The sequence below is a fragment of the Galeopterus variegatus genome, unplaced genomic scaffold (assembly GCF_000696425.1).
Source record: "Galeopterus variegatus unplaced genomic scaffold, G_variegatus-3.0.2 Scaffold1781, whole genome shotgun sequence".
NCBI lineage: Eukaryota > Metazoa > Chordata > Mammalia > Dermoptera > Cynocephalidae > Galeopterus > Galeopterus variegatus.
The window spans coordinates 269,589-289,911 of record NW_007727892.1 but is presented as its reverse complement, the minus strand read 5'-3'; the positions used below and the strand labels follow the sequence as shown (position 1 = coordinate 289,911).

The 20,323-nt window shown below is 34.0% G+C and overlaps 1 protein-coding gene across 1 annotated transcript in view; it reads right to left on the bottom strand.

Annotated features, from left to right (window-relative positions):
* Nucleotides 1-20,323, bottom strand: part of SMC6 (structural maintenance of chromosomes 6) — a 73,084-nt gene that overhangs the window by 43,469 nt on the left and 9,292 nt on the right. The window contains exons 4-14 of the mRNA XM_008578918.1: nt 19,369-19,505; nt 18,754-18,815; nt 15,458-15,538; nt 14,504-14,605; nt 10,397-10,516; nt 10,200-10,298; nt 7,451-7,597; nt 7,099-7,187; nt 6,766-6,930; nt 6,194-6,372; nt 5,049-5,107 (exon numbers count right to left, since the gene is read on the bottom strand). Coding sequence (XP_008577140.1) covers nt 5,049-5,107; nt 6,194-6,372; nt 6,766-6,930; nt 7,099-7,187; nt 7,451-7,597; nt 10,200-10,298; nt 10,397-10,516; nt 14,504-14,605; nt 15,458-15,538; nt 18,754-18,815; nt 19,369-19,505 — 1,240 coding nt within the window. The remainder of the gene's footprint in view (nt 1-5,048; nt 5,108-6,193; nt 6,373-6,765; nt 6,931-7,098; nt 7,188-7,450; nt 7,598-10,199; nt 10,299-10,396; nt 10,517-14,503; nt 14,606-15,457; nt 15,539-18,753; nt 18,816-19,368; nt 19,506-20,323) is intronic.

Sequence of the window (20,323 nt, the reverse complement as noted above, 5' to 3'; positions counted from 1 at the left end):
CCGAGGGTTGTGATCCCGTTACCGGTCAGTAAAAAAAAAAAAAAAGACAAAAAGGAGAAAAAAAAAAAAAAAGTTCATGGAAAGATTCATATTATCTTTTAATCTATTTTTACAAGAACTTTTGATGTACCCTCATATAATACTATGTGCTAGGTACTGTTCTAAGCATATTACAAATACTAGCTCATTTAATCCTTATGACAACCATGAGATAGACATTATTCTCTCCATTTTTTTCAGACAAAGATGCTTCAGAGAGTTTAGTAAGTTTCCCAACGTCACTTTATGTTTATGCAACATAAACGTGAAAAACAACTAATTAAAACACATTTTAAATAGCTAAAAAATTCTCCCACTGATATGAGGCAAGAAAAACTGAAATAAAGTTTATTAACAACACAAAGGAAAAATAGAGAAACGATATTCTTATAATAACAATTAGCGTTCCTTAAAGAGACATTTGATTTTTCAATAAAAAATTTAAACATCTGAGCTATTAACAACCTGAAAAAATAAACATACTAAGAATGGTAAGCACAAGAGCAATCAATGGCTAAGAGGGAAATGGAGGTAGCATTCTTAGTGCTTTCTTAGGCCTAGAATTCCAACGCAAAGTATCTTTTTGTACATATGTTTTATTCCTACACATCCATTAATTCAACATGTATTTACTGAGCACCTACTTTGTGCCAGGTGCTATTCCAGAAGGTAAAGAAAAGCAGTAAACAAAACAGACTATGTCCTTTTCCTCATGGAGCAAACATTTTGTTGAGGAAAGAGAACAAAGAAAAACACAGAAGAGAAAACTAGCATATAGTGTTTTTTTAAAAAAAAGGTCAGGAAAAGCCTCACTAAGCTGACATTAAGCAGACAGCTAAGGAAACAGGAGAGTCGCACAGGAATCATGAAGAAGAACATTTTAGGCAGAGGGAAGAGCAATTGCAAAGGCCCCGAAAAGGGCATTAGAGGGGCAAGGAAGCCAGTGTGCTGTGGTGAACTGAGCAGTGAGGGGAATACTTCTAGAAACAGAACAGGAAAGATGGTGAGAGGACAGACCACATGGGCCCTCGAGGACAAAGTCAGGCCTACAATAAGGGAAACAGACAGAAAGTTTAGGGTGCTTTGAGCAGAGGAATGACACGATCTGACTTTATGCTGGCTGCTATATTGAGACTATGGTAGCAAGGAACCAGAAGCAGGAAGATCAACCTATCCATTGCAATACTCAAATGAGACACAATGATGGCTTGAACCAGAATGGCTGTAACACAAGTGTTCAGATCCTGGATATATTTTTAAAGTACGCTGCAGTAGGATGTGAAGTAGCAGAGAGGAGTCAAGGATGATTGAGGTGTTTGGCTTAAGCAACTGAAAAATGAAGATGGAGAATATTATAGAAAGAGCAGGTTTAGGGTAGAAATCAGAATTTTGGTTTTTAGACATGTTAAAGTTTGAAATGCCTTTGGACATCTAAGTGTAAAATAATATATTGAGCATATTATATTCTAGAGGTCAGAGGAAAGAGCCAAACTAGAGATGCAGTTTGGCAATTATCATCGTATGATCTGTATTTAAAGCCAGGAAACTGGATGAGTTCACCTAAGAAGGAAGTGCACATGGAGAAAAGGTCTGACATATTGCATAGTCAGAGGTGAGGATGAAAAAGCAAAGGATACTAAAAAACACCACCTAGAAAACTAGGAAAATCAGAAAAGTGAGGTCCTAGGAGCCCAGTAAAAAAGCATTTCAAGAATAAAATAACAGAGTCAAATACTGCCGATAAATCAAGTTAGTGAATAGTAAGGACTGACTAATAGAATTAAGCAAAATGAGGCTTGTTGGTGCCTTGACAAATGCTGCTTTGGTGTGTGAACTTATAAAACTGACTGGAGTAGTTTCAAAAAAGAAGAGAAAGAGAGAAATTACAAAGACAACTGGAAAATCAGAAAAGTGAGGTCCTAGGAGCCCAGTAAAAAAGCATTTCAAGAATAAAATAACGGAGTCAAATACTGCCGATAAATCAAGTTAGTGAATAGTAAGGACTGACTAATAGAATTAAGCAAAATGAGGCTTGTTGGTGCCTTGACAAATGCTACTTTGGTGTGTGAACTTATAAAACTGACTGGAGTAGTTTCAAAAAAGAAGAGAAAGAGAGAAATTACAAAGACAACATTTTTGAAGAGTTTTTCCTGTAAAGGGAAGAAGAGAAATGATATAGTAACAGCTAAATGGCTTTCTTTGGCTTAGCTGTTACTAAGAGTTCAAGTGGGAGTAAAAACAAGGATAGGAAAGAATAGGGGGTGGGTGCTCTAGAAACGTTAAACAGTGTCAATGAAACAAAGTAGGAAACGAGGAGATCAAGGAAGGAGTCTGGGAGTCTAAGAGGGAAGGCTGTGGTAAAAGATTCTGGTGAAGTGCAGACTCTGGCCAGTGTGTTGAGAGTACACAGTGTGTTGTTTCTGTACCAGGAAGGAGTAACCATTTTTGAGCAGGCACATACCATCATCAGAGTTGCAAAGCTACTACTAGTTTGCTCTAATGCACCAAGTCACGACCAGCCAGCCCTTCCTTTTTCTATTCTTCCCTGGGATTTACTTCATATTAGTGTTTATTAAAATGAACTGTATGTTGAGAGATGCTATAAAATCAGTCCAGGAGAACTAAAAGTAGAAAGGAATATTAGCAATGAGAAGTCAGTGATAAGAGACAAGGAGAGGCCAGTATGAAACAGCTTCACCAAACAATGTTAAATAAAAAGCCTAAATAGGACACAAGAGGCAAAGGAAATTACACATAAAATCTAGACAAGAATAATGAGCCTGAACAGTAAGAGAACTTATAGGACAAAATGATTTTATGATCTTAAGCTTAAAAGAAATCATTTAATAAAAAACAGATGATTTCTAAATCTAAGTAAAAGGAAAAATATCACAATCAAATTTAAAATATACAGAAAAAATGCTTAAAATTTGGCACATTTTTAATGTCTCCAAATACAAGAATATACAAAATGAGAAGTGGTAAAAGACCAAGAACAGAGCTGAGGGGAATACCACAATAAAAGGAGTAGGAGATGAAGAAAAGCCTACAAAATAGGCTGAAAAACAGAGAAAAGGTAGAAAGAGAACCAAGAGAATGGTGCCATAGTAACAAAAAGAGTACAAAGTTTCAAGAAAAGTGTATTTAACAGTGTCGAATGTCCAAGAGAAGGTAAATACTTATATAAAAATATATGCATATATCCATTAGATTTGGCAATAAGGAAATAACTGCAAAATACAATTAATATTTCCAGGACCAGACAGTAAGTCAGGGAGTGACTGCATAATCACTCCGAGGAGGAATTTATTTTTAAGATGAGAGAGACAAATCAGTGACCTATCATGTTTAAAAGGGAGAGAAATCAACGGAATAGGAAAGTTTAAGGCTCAGGAGAGGGTTAAAATGGTTTTTTAAAAAAGCATTGATAAATCAGGCAAGAAAGTATGCAATTCAGAGCACAAGCAGAAAAGCCTTAGATAGAAACATTTCTTCTGCTGAGATGGGGCAAGAAGTACAAATGCAGCCATGGTGTGGGGTAACAAGAAGATCAGTAGTTCAGTAGCTTCTAGATCCTATGAAGAGAGGAAACAAGACCATCTTTATAGGAAAGGAAACTATAATTCCTAATTGTCTTCCTGGGAGCTAGACACTTTCCTAGGTACCACTGCTGAGATTATCTAATGTAAGCCAAAACGAATGAAATTGAGAGGAAACAAGACCATCTTTATAGGAAAGGAAACTATAATTCCTAATTGTCTTCCTGGGAACTAGACACTTTCCTAGGTACCACTGCTGAGATTATCTAATGTAAGCCAAAACGAATGAAATTAGTCTAAGTATCTGATGCATACTAGCATTTTAACAGCATTTTACTAGTCTTTTCTACATTAAAATAGTATGTTCAATTTTTAAATTTAGCATTTGAACCACTATTTAAACTGACAAAATTCTTCACACAAAAAATCACCCCTTCAAAATGTTTACAAGTCAGCTAAAGTTGACAGAATATTAAACACACTCAAGACTTGTCAATATCCTGTCAACACCCAAAATAGTCTAACTTCTTCCACTACTCCAACAACTTGAGCTTCAGCAACCTATTCTTGAAGACAAAAACATGGACTTTATCATCACCTGCACCTGTTCCATTAAACTCTAATTTCTCACTCTTACCACAACCTCCTATCCTTCCAAGCATATCGTACCTGTTATACCTGCTCTCTAACTTCATCACGGTTGATCTAAACATTTTCTCCCAGGCCTCACTCTCTTCAAACTATTTTCTCAACAGCACCCTCAATTGCTTCCCTCCTCTTTTCCAACTGTTAATGCCCACCCACTCTAAAAAATTCTAATTTGGTATTGACCTAACGATACTCATCCTCCACTCACATCTATAAATAAACAAACATTATTAGTGAAAACTCCTAGAGCTACTGTAGGTGTTTGTATTTCAAGTGGACTGTGAGTCAACTTCCTTTCCCATTCTTCTCGGCAGCTAGTCTATCCTCTGAAATAGAACAATTCTCAAACCTCCTAACCAACTCCTGAAGCCCTTGTTCTCAGTACTTGGATTCACCTACTTCCAAGAAAACTGACATTATATCACACAAATTTAGCTGAATTTCACACCACCTCTTCACAGGACATTGTAAGTCACATACTTTATATTGCTAAGCCAAGTGACTGGGAACACAGGCTGGAAAACACAACATGCCAGCAGGGTAGTGCCAGGCATTCCCCTTCACCAGATTCCTTGCAGCAGTTCACAGAGCAATCCACTCAGCTCTCCAGTACTATTCTTTTTGGCCTCAAGATGACAGTCCAAGAAGGATATTCCTCACAGAAGCCAATATTTCTCATAACAACTTCACAGGAATAGTTTTCCAAGTTCCCCTATGAGGAAATGCCCAATTCCAAGATTGCTGTATCCCAACTGGCATCCCACCAGGCATTTAGAGTTCTCTCAGTCCAGGGGCAACTAACCTGTCAGTGGTCATTTTTACCATAAGCAATGTTGTCTGATAGCACAGTTGAAATTTCACTTTTATTAGGTTTTCAAAACCTGGGATCAGTTAAAAATTAACATAAGGTCAAATTCTCATGCAAAGATAATACTTCACCCCTAACTCCCAAATACTTATCTCTAGCCTAAAACCTCAGAATCAACAATTCAAAATCAGAACTCGTCTACTTATAACAAACTCACTTTTTCTCCTTATACTTCTCTTCAATCAACTGATGGCACATCCTTCAGCTAGTCACTGCAGCCAGAAACCTAGGAGTCATCCTTGGTTTTTCATTCTCTTATATTCAATTAACAAGCTTTATTGATTTTTGTCCTAAATATCTTTAAATCTTTTCTTTCCTACCAAAATTGCAAATGCTATTTTTTTTTGCAAAATAACTTAAAATGTCATGCCTTCATGCATTCTGCACACAGAATTCTATTTATCTAGAAGGCAAGTAACATTTTCTGTCACTTGACAAACTCGTCATTTCTAAGACTGATCACTTATCATCACAACTGAATTATTCCCTGACTTACCTACTAACATATGAGTTAATTACACCTTCATTTGAACTATGTCTGCATCTTGTGGTCTAACTTTATCAATGCCCATAATGAATAAATAAGAGACAATTAGTGTTTTTTTTTAATCTCATATGGGAATAATTAAATAACCACAGATCTCACAGCTGGAGAGGACTTAGAAATGATATTGTCCAAACTAAATAGAAACTAAAAAGTCATTTCATAAAGATTACAGAAAACACAGGTGTGTTCTTTCAACTATATGCTGATATCATTAAATTTTCTGATTAATCAATTATAACAAATTAGGTCACTCACTTATTCATTCATTCACTCATTCAGGGGAAAAGAAGAACCAGTTTATTCAACTCTATAATTACTTTTCCTCAATTCTCTTTCTGTTGGCTATTATATGCTTCAAAGGTACAAAAGGAAAGCTACAAAGTTTAAAGCAATTTTACCATTATTTTCAAAAAACAAGTACAATTGCAGTCCACATATAAGTATATAATTCTTTGATAAGAGTGTTTTAAAACTAGATTCAACCGACCCCTTCCTGAAAATAAAAACTTATTTCTAATTTTCATTATATCCTCACTAAATTGTGACAAATACCTAAAGGGCCTACAGGTTTAAACTTAAAACGTCCTTTTCTATAAGCATCATCTATTGCTTCAAGAAGAGCTGGAACATGAGGGCCAAATCTTTTCAGTCGATCAGTTTTACTATCTTTCAATTCTTTCAGTTGTCTCTGATTATAATTGAGTGTATTCCTCAGATCTAATTCTTCTCTCCTAAAAAATAAAAGTAGAAAAACAGAACACATACATGATACTTATACAGAAATATTCAGCCTTTGCCCATAATACCCGCACACCAATGAATCACTGAGATACCCTACACACTAAAAGAACTTTTCACTTGAAAATAGTTGTGTTACCAGAGAAAGATAGTCAGAAGTTCTCAAAACTTGACATGAAAAAGTATGAAGCAACACTGATGAACTAGGAACCCCAGAAATTATTCAACTCTACAAGTGTAAGAGTCTTAGAAAAGTGATTTTTAAAAGATCCTTTATCATGTACAAGAAACAAATAAACCAATATTTTCACCCCTCATATAAAGAGCAAAACAATACGATGCTGAAGTAACTTAAAAAAAATCATTCTAAGGACGTTGCAACTTACTTAATTCTGGTATTTTCTTCTTTGTCCTTTTCTATGGCTTGCTGAAACTGTTCAGTCTCTTGATTGACTGAATTTTCTTGATCCTGTAAGGCCTTTACTCTTTCTCTTAACCAAGATATTTTTTTTTGCCTTTCCAATCGCTCAGGTTCCAAAGATTGATCAGTACTAACAGTAAACAATCCAAAATGAAAAATGTTAAATGAAAAACTTAACATTTAAAAGACACAAACCAATGTAATAAAATTCTACAATACAAAAAATATAAAATTCCACTGTACCTAGATTATATTATAAAATGAGGTAATCATGGAAAGTGCAAAGTAAGTATCCTACCTTTTCTTTAGTTCTTCAATTCTCTTACAAAGCTGCTCATCATCTTTCTTTAATGCTTTATATTCATTTAGGGATCGGTTATATAAAACCTAGCAAAAAATTACAACACATTTTAGTAAAATGAAAAATCAAATGTCTCATTCAAGTCCACTTTTGCCAAATTTTCAAATAAGAGGCTGAATATGTTTTTAAATTAAAGCAGATAATGGCCATTTGAAACCATTACATTTTTAAAGACTGAAAATAATACTGATTTCAACCCAGATACAACACCTCTACTCTTAAAAAGCGATGAATAATTTTTTATTTGCTATGCAGTTTTTAATATTCCAGGTTAGAAAATTTCTCTCACCTCAGCTTCATTATAGGTCCTCTTCTTAGCAGTGACATCTGCTTTCAATGCTATACATTCTGGTGCTCGTGCATCTGTCTCTTGACTAATCTTTTCTAGTTTATCTTGAATATCCTTGTACTTTTTTTCTGCTTCATTAAGTCTGACCTTTAAGAAAATGACATTATTTTCTTAATTAAAAATAACATTTTAATTTTCTTCAATAGACAGAAAAATTAAAAAGTAATTACATATAACTCACATCCCAATAATAAATTTAATTTCACTCAAGACATTAGGTAAGCAAATATAATTATATAAAATGCTACAATATAATTTAATTGTAACCCATATTTAGTTATCTAACAAATTTGCTATCCCCTGGGGATACAAAGATACAATAACAATTGTCTTCAATAACATGATTAAGGGGAGACAGATACAATATAGCAAAAAAAGAAAGATACATAAGCTGATAATACAGTTTGTATGCAATAATGCTTAAGGAGGGTATGCATATTTATAATTGCAGAAGCACAGAGAAAGAAACAATAGGTCTGCCAGAGAAAGTCAGGAATACCTTCAAAGAGGAAGTAGCACTTGAGCTGAGACTTGAAAGATTAATCAAAATGTATAAGGAGATAAGTTAGGGAAAGATCTTAGAGGCAGATGCAAGAGCATATACAAAGGTATTAATATTTATTTCAAAAATTAAAATTATTACTGGAGCTTAAATTTAAAGGATAATAGCAGAAGATGAGATGAAGGGATAGAAAGGGCCTTGTATTTCATAATGAACAGCTTTCCAATTTAATCCTCTAGGCAACAGGGAGACAAGATATGACCAAATCTGTATGTTAGATCACTTTCGAACACTTGCAAAGCTGGGTAGAGGGAAAAATTAAAGAAAAAAATTTCAATAAGAAGTTAACATAACATTGTGGAGCAATATTATAATTAGGGACAAAAAATAATTAGGGACAAAATGGGACACTGACAAAAGGAATGGATTAAGAGGGACAAATATAAGAACTAATTAGATCAGGGGTTAGCAAACTTATTCTATAGTCAGATAATGTTCAGACTTTGTGGACCACATGGTCTCTGTCACAACCACTCAACTCTGCCATCGTAACATGAAAGCACCCAAGGACAATATGCAGAAAACTGATTTTTTATAAAAATTGAAATTGGATTCTGGCATTACACAAACTAGATATAATTCATATATTTTCTATTTTAAGTTAGGTTAACACAAGTTTAAAGTCTGCTTTAGATGCTATTTCTTCAGAAACTTTCCATTCAGTAATCACTCTACAAGCAATAATCAAGCTTACACCATGTGAAAGGCTTCATGTAAGACAGAGGAGAACGATGTATATGTAAGATAATCCTTACCCTTCAGAAATTTGCCATTTACTACACAGTGCCAGAAGCCTTAACTGGAGAAAAATGTCTACTGAACTAAATCTCACCTAGTCTTAAAATCCTCCTTTTCCCATTTGAAAAAGAGGTTAGCATCTATTACTTAGACTGAATTCCATTTTTAGACTGGAAAATGTTTAAGGAGGAAAGTATTTAAGGCCTTCCCCTAAGATAAGCTGAGAAATAAGACTGAGGAGAGAAAAATATTTGGCAAAAATTTAAGAATATTCTATCAGAAATGAAAATTTTAGGTAAGAGAGGTAGGAAGGATTGAACTTCCATTTACTACATAAAGAGGTTGTAAGAAACTCAGCCCATAGATCACTAAGTAAATGTACTATCTTCAGTATTTCTATTATTTTTACATACTCATCTATTACCTTTGATAGATTAATACCATAACTCTTATAAAGAAAAAGACATCGTTGCTTATCTTAGAGGCAGACAGGAAAATGTAAGCTGGGGAAAATTACATCACAACCAAGCTTGGAGGCCGGAAATTTCTAAGCAAAGTAGAACAAAACACTAAGATGTAAGTAAGCCACACTGACATGATGAGCACATGTGGGGTAGAGTGGGGAGGGTGAGAGGGTCCTATAAAGAAAGAAACAGCTAGGAGTTCAATATCTGGCATGACACTGTGAGCAGCTCCACAGTAGTGGCTGCATAACCTTGTGAATATATTAAAACCCACTGAATTGGACACTTTAAATGGGTGAATTGTATGGTATATGAATTACATTTCAATAAATCTGTTCAAAAAAGAAAGAAAAGGTGAGCTTAAAGAGTGGATCTGCTGAATGGTAAAAAGGTCCATGTGTAAACTTCCAACACAGAATGACTACCTTTACTTACCATTCAATCAACTTCTAATTCTAGGTCCATGTGGAAAACTTCTGTGACTTTCTTGAATTTTAGATAAAGTAGTTTCTACCTGGGCTCTGAGATCTCAGGTTGAAATTAACCTTAAGCTTAAAAGACCTAACAACTTATCCCACACATGTGTTCCACCTGTATAAAATCCTCTGACAGGCAATGTTGGTTCTGGGCCCTAAAACTCAGTTCCCTTAAAGTCCGTTAGCAATCTCTGGGCATTGTTTTCAGTTTTGAATTCTTATACTTCCTGATACTTATTGGCTTATCACAGCCAAACACCATACTATTTTTAAAAGAGAGTTGCCACAACAGTCCTTGGAAAAAGCTTACATCTGCCTGACCTGAGTAATAAATTCAAATACAGATAAATATATGGGTTGAAACTTCCACATTTGCAGGTTATAGTCTAATATCAGAAATTTTATATGATTCAACCTACTAAACCTGTATTTAAAAAAACTGTGATTACCTGCTGTTCTTCCATTTTCCTGTCAAGTCTAGCAGCACGATCTTCTCCAATTTTGATATTATCTCTGATGGCATTCAATTGTTTTTCAATTTCATTGACCTAAAAAGAAATTATATAGCAAATCATTAATAAGACTGAAACCAAATAGATTCTGTAAATCACAAATATATGTGAACAGATAATTAAGTAAAAATTACCACTGCCCAGGCCATTTCATGTTTCAAATACTCTAAATTAGTCTTCATTGTACTTAAACCAGCAATATTTTGAAAACGTTCCTCTTTCTCCAAACACTGGCGCTTTAGTTCAGTAAGCCGCTTAAATAATAAAAAAAAAAAGAGTATATTTCTTATTACCATAAAAAAAATTTGCATATGTATTTCTTTTGAACATAATGCATAAGCAAGTACTATGTAAAAGCTTGTTAGGAAATCACTTTTAAAGAAAATAAAAGTATTTTTTGTTCTTTGGTATACTTTTACCAGATGCAATAATTTTGCTAATTTCTACAGTATAGAAATGGCCGAATATTCTTTAGATGAAGAAGAGCAAAGGAATTAAAGATTCAAAACCATATAAGCACAGATGAATCCCAAAACTCACTTTCCCATTTTCTCTCTTTATTCCATATCTGATAGACACAGACTGGTCTGTTCTTCCAAAGCATAATCAGTACCCATTCCAAAGGTAATGAAAGGATCTAAAGAAATTTTATTTCCAAAAATCAAGCGAGTTGCAATTTTTCTTATCTAAGTTCTCTTTTAACAGTTAATAAATAAAACCATCAAGCAAATATTAAATATCATGACATTAGAACAGCTTCTGAAGTAGCTTCTAGACTTCATATTCTGTACACCTAGGTCAACAGTCTCTCCTCTTCAAAATCCACTGATTTTCTATCCAATCTTTTCAACTTTGCTTCCACTTCACTCTCCTCACTGACTCCTTTCCATTATCATGTTTTAATCTCTACTCACTTATCCTTCCAACTTATAAACAAAACCATCACTACCCATCCCTTGGCACCATCACTTCCTCTAAAATTTTTCTTCCCTTTCCATCCAAGTTTCATGAAAATTATTTCTATCTCCTCACACTTTTCAGCCCAACAAATCTGGCCTGCTTTTATCATTACTGAAATTCATCTTGCCATAATCATCTCTGAAGATTACATCACTAAACACAGTGAGTTTGTTGTCAATTCTTATAGTATTTGACCACACAGTACACCTCACAGTCATGACTAATTACTTCCCAAATTCTCTCTTCCCTTAGCTTCTATGATTTCTGTAAGCGTTTCTTACGGCTCAAGCCTAGGCCCATTTTCCCTCTTCTCTTTGCAATATAAGTTATTCATTATTGTGGCTTATATACTAATATACTGATGACTCCTGAATTTTTATTGAGACCAGACTCGACTTCTTAATTCATATATATCCAACTTCTCGTGACATCTCTATTTGGATGCTTTATAAGCACCTCAAAATTAATGTGTTCAAAATGGAATTCATCATTCTTTAAAAAAAAAGAAAGAAAAGAAAGTCTCCTCTTCCCAAGCTTCCCTATCTCAATAAATTTACTCTACTGCTGAGGCAGTTAATCTGGAGGTCTTTCAGTCACCCTTGATGCCTCCTGTCTCAACTTTACCCCTCCATGTCCCACACAACATCTGTCCAAATCATTTCAAAACTCTTCTCTCCCTTACTACTGCCAATACCCTAACTTAAGCCATCATCTCTCTCTGGACAATGTTAATACCTTCTTTATTGATCTCTCTGCATCTGTTCTTTCTTTACAGCAGTTCACTCTCTTCTACAGCAGAGAAATCTATTGAAAATACACATTTAATCAAGTCATTCACTTTCATGTCTTGTATTGCCCTTAAGTTTTACGAGGGCCTCTACAATCTGGCCTCTCATCTCTCTCTCTCGTGTGTTCTTCGGTACAGCCAATCTAGAATTCTTAGTTTTTTAAAAGCACCACACACTGTCCTGCCCCTGAAACTTCAATGATACCATATCTTGGAACACCCTTCCTTATTCTCATCATTCTTTGCCTGGTATTACTCACCCTTCAGTTCTCATCTTAGCCATCACTTCCTTAATAACTCCCCACTGTTGTCACCCTCCTCCCCCACTGCCAGTACCCTATTAAGTGCTTTTGCACAAACCTAGTCTTATAGCTCCTTCAGTAGTGTTCACCTAACTCACATTATTTACCACCTATGTTTCCTGTTAGATAGTTGTGTCTATGACCCCACAAATTCTGCTATTTATTTGCCACTATATGCTAATGGCCAAAATACAATGCTAGTAAGTACATGGTAGAAATTTAATATTTGTTGACAGAATGAATTCTAGTTTCTAACCTTCGTGTCCTATTTCTTAAAGATTTAACTATTCAAACTGAGTTTATTTTCAGAACATAGGACAATTAACTAATTTAAAAAAATGTTCTTATTAAGTGCACATTATGCATCAAGAGCTTTGCTACATGCTATTAGAGAAGTGCTTCTTAAACTGCATAATCAAAATATCTTTAATTGTTGAGGATAAAGTATACCATGGAGAAAATGGGTGTTTAACCCTCAAGTGGTATGAAGCAAACAAATTTCTTCAAAGTCCTGATTTATTACTTTTTTTTGAAGAGTATAGGTATCTATTTGATTATGTTTAATTTATGGCTCTACTTTTTATAATTTGTTCTACTTTAAGTAAACATTAGCGTCAAGAAAGTATGGGACTTTGGGACTGAGGCTAAATATCAAAATAATCCTAGGAAAATTAAATATTTTATTAATTGTATTAGCTACTACAGAGTATTATTGCCTAGTGCTTTTTTTAAAGCTTCAAAAAATAAATATTCAATTTTTTTTTTCCTTTTTGTCTTTTTCCGTGTCCGGCAACGGATCGCAACCCTCAGTGTCACCCCCGTACCGGACCGGGACCGGCAACGGGATCGCAACCCTTGGTGTTGCTCCTGCGCCTCGCTCAGCCAGTGAGCAGGAACCGGTCTGTATGTGGGATCCGAACCCTTGGCGGGAGTGCCGCCGCGCTTCCCAAGCAGCGCACTATAGCAGTGCGCCACCGGGCCGGCCCGTGATTTATTACTTTTAAAATAATAAATGTAACATATACTATGTACGTTTGTTTAAATATGCAAATATTCTTTCCCCAATAACACTGACACTCCAAGATAGTGTGCTGTATTAATTCTGTGGTTTATAGTAGTTCCTTGTATACCACCACAAAACTCAAGTTTGAAAGGACAATTTTGTGAATAAAAATAAATATACTCATCCTTAAATTTGAGTTTTCTCTTAATGCACCACACAACTATAGGCCTAACTTAAAATGTGCATTTCTCAAAAACTTTAACTAAAAAGGCCAGTGTAACATCTAATGAATTTCACTTCAATCAATCATTAGTATAATTCTATCTCAAAAGAACAAGCTAAAAGTTACTGAAAGCTCAACTGGTTGTATAAAACTGACTAAATAAAAAAAACAAGATATGGAATCATGATGGGATTTAATGTGCTGGATAAACAGCTGTAATGTAAGTCAATGAGTTTGAGGTCTCTGGTTTCAGACAGAAGGTTGGATCATCAGGAATCTGAAGAAGAAAGCATAAAAACAAAATATACCCGACGTATAAACAAATTTAAGTAAGTCATGGTTTGTATGAGAGGTTTAAAATTCAAGCATATGTGTACATCTGCTAAGCTGGTGAGTACCGATGTGACAGCTGCTAGCCAGCTACATTGCTTAAGGAATGTTAACATTTTACTAGTGTAATGAAAGAGTCATCTACTGTATGTAATTATAAAATGCATATTATGTTTAATATCAGCTTCAGGATTGTATTATCCCAGCAAAAGAAATGTTAGTTTTTACACAACTTAACAGTAGGAATTAGCGATACCTTATTGTGAAACCAATAAGTCATATACTAAGAGATAAATATTTAAGATACTTGCCTGTCCTCTAGTTTAGTCTAACAGATGAAGTAGGACATATACATACCCATTATTACAAAACAAAGAGGTAAAGGTTAATAAATACTCTAAATATACAAAACATACTTCGTATACTTCAAAGAGTGCTACAAACATGTTATTAGTTTTATATAGATATATAGTTACCAGACTAAAATGTTCATGGAAAGATTCGTATTATCTTTTAATTCTGTTTTTCCATGAACTTTTTGAAATAATCACATGTATAATTTTATAATACCATTTACCTTAAGTACTACAGGAATTTAACTGATTTCAAAAAGATTTACATTAACTGTTTGCAAACCTCTTCTCCTTGATTTATTTGCTCCTTTGTTCTTTCTTTTGTTTCCATAATATATGAATAATCTTCCTTCATCTGTTCAAGTTGGGTTGCTTTCATGAAGAACTAAATCAACAAGAAAAACACAATTAGGAGTTTTGTAAATTTCCACAGAACTGTGAAAAATAAAAAGAAGAATTTGGTCTCTGAAAAATTTTAGACCAATTATGTAAAAAATTATTAAAAACATAATCAAGTGCACATGAACGCAAAAGAGTACATCTTAAGTTGGTACTTGAAAAAGTTCACAGGAAGATTCACATTATCTTTTCATTTTATTTTTCCACAACCTTTCTGAAGTACCCTCCTATTTCAGACTCAAATTTAATGAATATGCTATGTCTTAAACATATACATTTTAAGAGCATTTACAAAAGCTCTTAAAACCCCCTGAAAGAAAACACCTTGGTTGTGATAGTAAAACCATTTTGAAAGCTCATTTCCACTAATTCTTCCATTCTTTAAGCAAAAATGACAGAAAACAGTATCTCTGACCTTAGCACATCTTAAATTTTTAGAACAGGAAATACTAAAACTCATTCAAAGGGCTACATAGTAAGTTTAGTAACAGTCAAATATTTTGTTAGCTATTTAAATTTTTAAAAGCTTAAGGTTTATAAGTTATGAATGTGTGGCCAATTGTTACCTTGTATTTCTTTAAAGATTAATTTTTGAAAATACTAATCCATTCCCTTTCAGAATTAAAAGCCAAAAAGTAAAAATAAGGATCTACCAAAAAAATTATACTCTCTTCTTACTTAATTTCCTAATGCTGTCCTATAATATTACTTTAAATCAGTGACTTTAAGAAAAATAAAATCTCACTCTCTATTTTGTAAGCAAGAATAATGTGAGCAAAAATAATGAATCTAATGTATTCTTTTTGGGTAAGTTTATATTTACTTTGGTGCCCCTTACTTTGTATTTATCTCCCTCATTTTTAGACTGCAAGAACTGCTTGCTCATCTCTTGTGTTAAAACAGAAACAGGGTTATCCACCTGAAACAAACAAACAAATAAAAAATAGTCATTTTTAAATATTTTGCCTTAATGCCTTAAAGATAAATATAACTAAAATATACATTACAATTGACCTATGGTGCCATTAGGAAGGCTAAGCACTAGCCAAAGATTATCCTATTGGGTAAAAATACAAAAAGAAAATGTTAGAAATTTTTAATGCAGGGAAAATGTTTCAAAATTTCATGATACGAGAATAAATACTATGGTCAAAACACAGTATTCTACCATTGCATGAGGGCACAAGCACAAGAACCCTCTGAAGTGTTATTAGAAAGTTTTTCACTTCTTCTACCTGTTTTACAGATTATCACTCCTATGCCACTGATTAATCACAGAACAACAGAGTAGGAAAAGCCTAGCACGGGAGTCAGTTGTCCTGGGTTCTCATTTGGGGTCTGTCCCTAATCTAAGTACAGATTATCACTCCTATGCCACTGATTAATCACAGAACAACAGAGTAGGAAAAGCCTAGCATGGGAGTCAGTTGTCCTGGGTTCTCATTTGGGGTCTGTCCCTAATCTAAGCAGCCTTGGGCAAGTTAGTTAATTTCTCTAACTAAATACAAATTGTCCAACTCAGTTATTTCTAATCAGAGTTATGATAACAAGTATTTTCTTGTAGCAATTTAGATTTCCCACTTGTCTTTATTCCTTCACAAAAAATATTGTAAAACAAATGGAAATAATGAAGTCATTTCTATCTGTTGGAGGAGGAATCATCTCAAACAAACTACTGCTTGAATGAAAGTACCTTTGGCTAACAAGTTAGGACTATCAAAGTACAGATGGAAAAGTGTAAAAAAAATTCAATTTGTTTCAAAAAGATTTAGGGTCACTATTCAATTACGTCTTTGGTACTAATAACAACAAAAAAAGCAATTTAAATGTTAAAAAGTAATCTTATTTATAGGTTATAGATCATATAGGATCAATATAAATCAAATTTTAAATCCTGTCATTTTTACCATCTGTAAAATACAGATTGTGTAACATGCCAGTATAGCAATGGTTAAAACATTTCTTTTAAGTAAAATGATGGGTCCTCTCTTCTAATATAATAAAAAACATTTATGCAGTTATGAAGAAATCTTTACATATTATACTTTTTCCTATTATTCAGACCACACCCTGACTGCCAACGATTTTTTTCAACACCTCCCTAGATCTTAATTTTACACTGCATCTTACTTCCTCAAATTAAGACCTAAGGCACTAGCTTTAACGACAGACATTTTAACACCAGCTTTGGATTAACAGCTTCACCAAAGTTTACGTTCTTTTAATGCTCTTAAATCCTTCTGCAATGGGGTTCCTAGTCCCTAAACTACTCTAGGGATTACTTAAGAGTCTCATAGCTTTACTTGTAGGACCCTGGAACCAGCAAAAGGCAAGAACAAACAGGTAAACTTCAAAGAAGGGATATACGAAGGGGAGGCACAGGAGACAAATGTAAAAAGGTACTCAAAGACATTAAATACTTTCCTTCCCCTCCTGGTTATCTAGACCAGCACTGTTCAATAGAAATTAATCCAAGCCAAACATACAATTTAAAATTTTTTAGTAGTCACATTAACAATATAAAAAGAAACAGGTAAAATTAATTTTAATAATATACTTTTAACCCAATATATTCAGAATATTATCATTTTTAATATATAATAAATATAAAAAACTGAGTTATTCCTTTGTACAAGTCTTCAAAAACCTGGTGTGTATCTCACATTACAGCACATCTCAGTTAGGACTACCCACATTTCAAGGGTTCAATATCTACCTATGGCTACTAGTGGCTACTGCATTGGACAGCACAGCTCTAGACATTTTATTTTGTATTTTGATCAATGAACCTGAACCTCTGGTTATGAGTTAACTAAACCATGCAAGTAGAGGACTTAAGAAGCTATGATGATAATCTTCAAATATTTCAAGGGAGAATAAACATATTTTATATTTCACAAGGAAGTGGGAGCTTAGAGAAATAGACTTCATTCAACTTTCCACATAATAAAAACTTCCTAATAAATACAGCTGTCCACAGAAGAAATAAGCTAAGCCTCAGGCACAGGTGATTTCCTAACTATAGTGGATGCCCTTCAAGATTCTCCACCTACGATTCCACAAACTCTAACTTTCGGTTTTCCTGATTATGTCTAACAAATTGTCCTGTATTCTAGCCTGAAATTTATTTGCTGTATCTGAGTTTCTCAGATCTTAATAACTATCTTTCCTAAACCTGTGCTGCTTGATATTCAAGCCCACTTGCGACATGTGGCTTTTTCTACTTCAGCAAAATTAAATACAATTAAAAATTCAATTTCTCAGTTACACATTTTAAGTGGTCCAGAGCTACACGTGGCTAGTGGCTACCCCACCAGTCAGTACAGCTACAGGACCTTTCTACCATCACAGAAAGTTGTTCTGGATACTTTGTTCTAAACTAAACTAGGAAAGCGATCCAGACTCCTAATTATTCCTTTTCCTTGGTGACTAGCCTTGGTGTTCTTAATCCCGGAACAAGGCAATGTGGCACAATGGATAGATGGAGCACTAGAATAGAACAGGGATGCTTGGATCCCAATCCATGTTCTACCAGTAACAATACATACACAACCTAATGTACAAATTTACTTTTCCTGGCTCCCAGTTTCTCACCTGCAAAATAAAGGGTCTAGATTAGATGACCTAAAAGGACAATTCCAGTGCTAATGTTATAGAAGTATATGAGCTCTGTTTACAATTAATTCAGCCAAAGTATCTTAGCAGACAGGACCCAAGCCTTGTCCCCTACAGGTGTGATCAATAACTCAAAAAAACATAGAGAAATGTTTTATCTTTCTAGAATATATTTTCTTCAAGAATTTAGTAACTGCATTTAGGGAACAATGACGCTATTTTGACTAGGACAGCAGAAAAACAAAAAACTTTACAGCTTTACTAACATAAATTTTAGCACATACCAGTCAGTACAGATTAGATGTCCTTGACTGCTCTATCAAATTAACGGTATTATATATTAAAAATTCATGTTGATTTAGTAAATTTTAAAGAACCTCACTAACAATAGTTACACACATTCTTCCTGTGATCAATTCACTCATGAGACTCTTTCAATTATTTCTACACCACAAGTGAAATCAAACCAAAAAATAAACAGTTGCATGAAATAATCTGAAACACAAATTTAGCAATCACCTGGATGTTAAAATGGTCAAGAATTGCAACCAGCTCTTCTTTCCTAGTAGAAACCACAGTACCTAGTCATGAGAAATATAGGAAATCATTAGATTGTTTCCAGGGCAATAAAACAGAAAAAAATGTACAATTAATTATTTATAAAACATAAAGATTAATTACGTGTCACCAAAAAAGGTACCACTGAATATGCATAAATCGGAATGAACACAGCACGAATACACAGAGGCACAAAAAGTACCCAGATGCAGAATGGTGTTTATCTTCTTCCTATGGCTAAACATCTTATTTTGCTTCTCACTTATCTCTTTTCTTCAATAACTAAACACTCACCTCTCCTTTATGTCCTTTTCTACTTTTTTGTTAACCATCTCTTTCCACATACTATAGAAACTATAGGGGTGAAAGGAGGTCTGTAGGTGAGAACAAAATTACCTAGCCTGTTTAAAAATGACCCCAAATCTGCTAATCATGCCAACCAATCATGTTACAGGAAAGAGGTTTCAAGGGACTAGGAGGAAGTACCCTTTCAATGAATACTGGTACAATCGCTTAACTCTTCTTAAAATTACTTATTAATATTTTATATAAAATGGAAAGAAAATCAGAACAAACCTGTTTTACTTTTTAGTTTATAAGATCGACTTCCATCCATGCTGATGTGTTGCTGCACAGTGATAGAGTCACCATACACATTTGCTCTATATGCATCATCTCCTCTGTTTCTTAATATTATTGAGATATCTGCTGAGCTAAAAAAATGAGGTTAAGGTAATTCACATGAAAGTAGGTACAGTGCAGTTACAATACTAGTTACCAGAATTTCCAAATATTTATAAAACCCCCACATAATTTAGCTAATTTATTTGAAAATTAGCTTCAAATCAGCAGCTGATGGCTAATAATCTACTACAGAATCATGTTAAAGATATCATGCCTAACAAAAAAAATAAAGTTGAAAATGAGTGAAGTTTCATCAAAAAAAAAAAAAAAATGGACTATTTGATATATAATAGAAATACCACATATGCACAAAACTTTTCCATTAAGTTTTAGTTGCTATCATGCCTAACAAAAAAAATAAAGTTGAAAATGAGTGAAGTTTCATCAAAAAAAAAAAAATGGACTATTTGATATATAATAGAAATACCACATATGCACAAAACTTTTCCATTAAGTTTTAGTTGTTTCAAGTCATGTAGATAAGTTATACATTTTCCTGTAGGGACTGTGTAATCAACATTATACTGCCTGATTACTATCAATTACATAATAAAACATCATGCCAAAAGCAGGCCTTTAAAAATGAGGAAGTAAGAATCATGGGAAAGCAATAATATTTTCTAAGAGGATTAGAATTAAGGAAGGTGCTATGGTTTGGATATGGTTTGTTCCCACCAAAACTCATGGTGTAATTTAATTGCCAATATAGCAGGATTGGGAGGTCCTTTAAGAGGTGCTTAGGTCAAGATGGATTTCTCAGGAGACTGGATTAGTTCTCATAGGAATAGATTAGTTTCATGACAGCAGGTTATTATAAAGCATGTCTGCCTCCTTTGTCCCTTCCCTC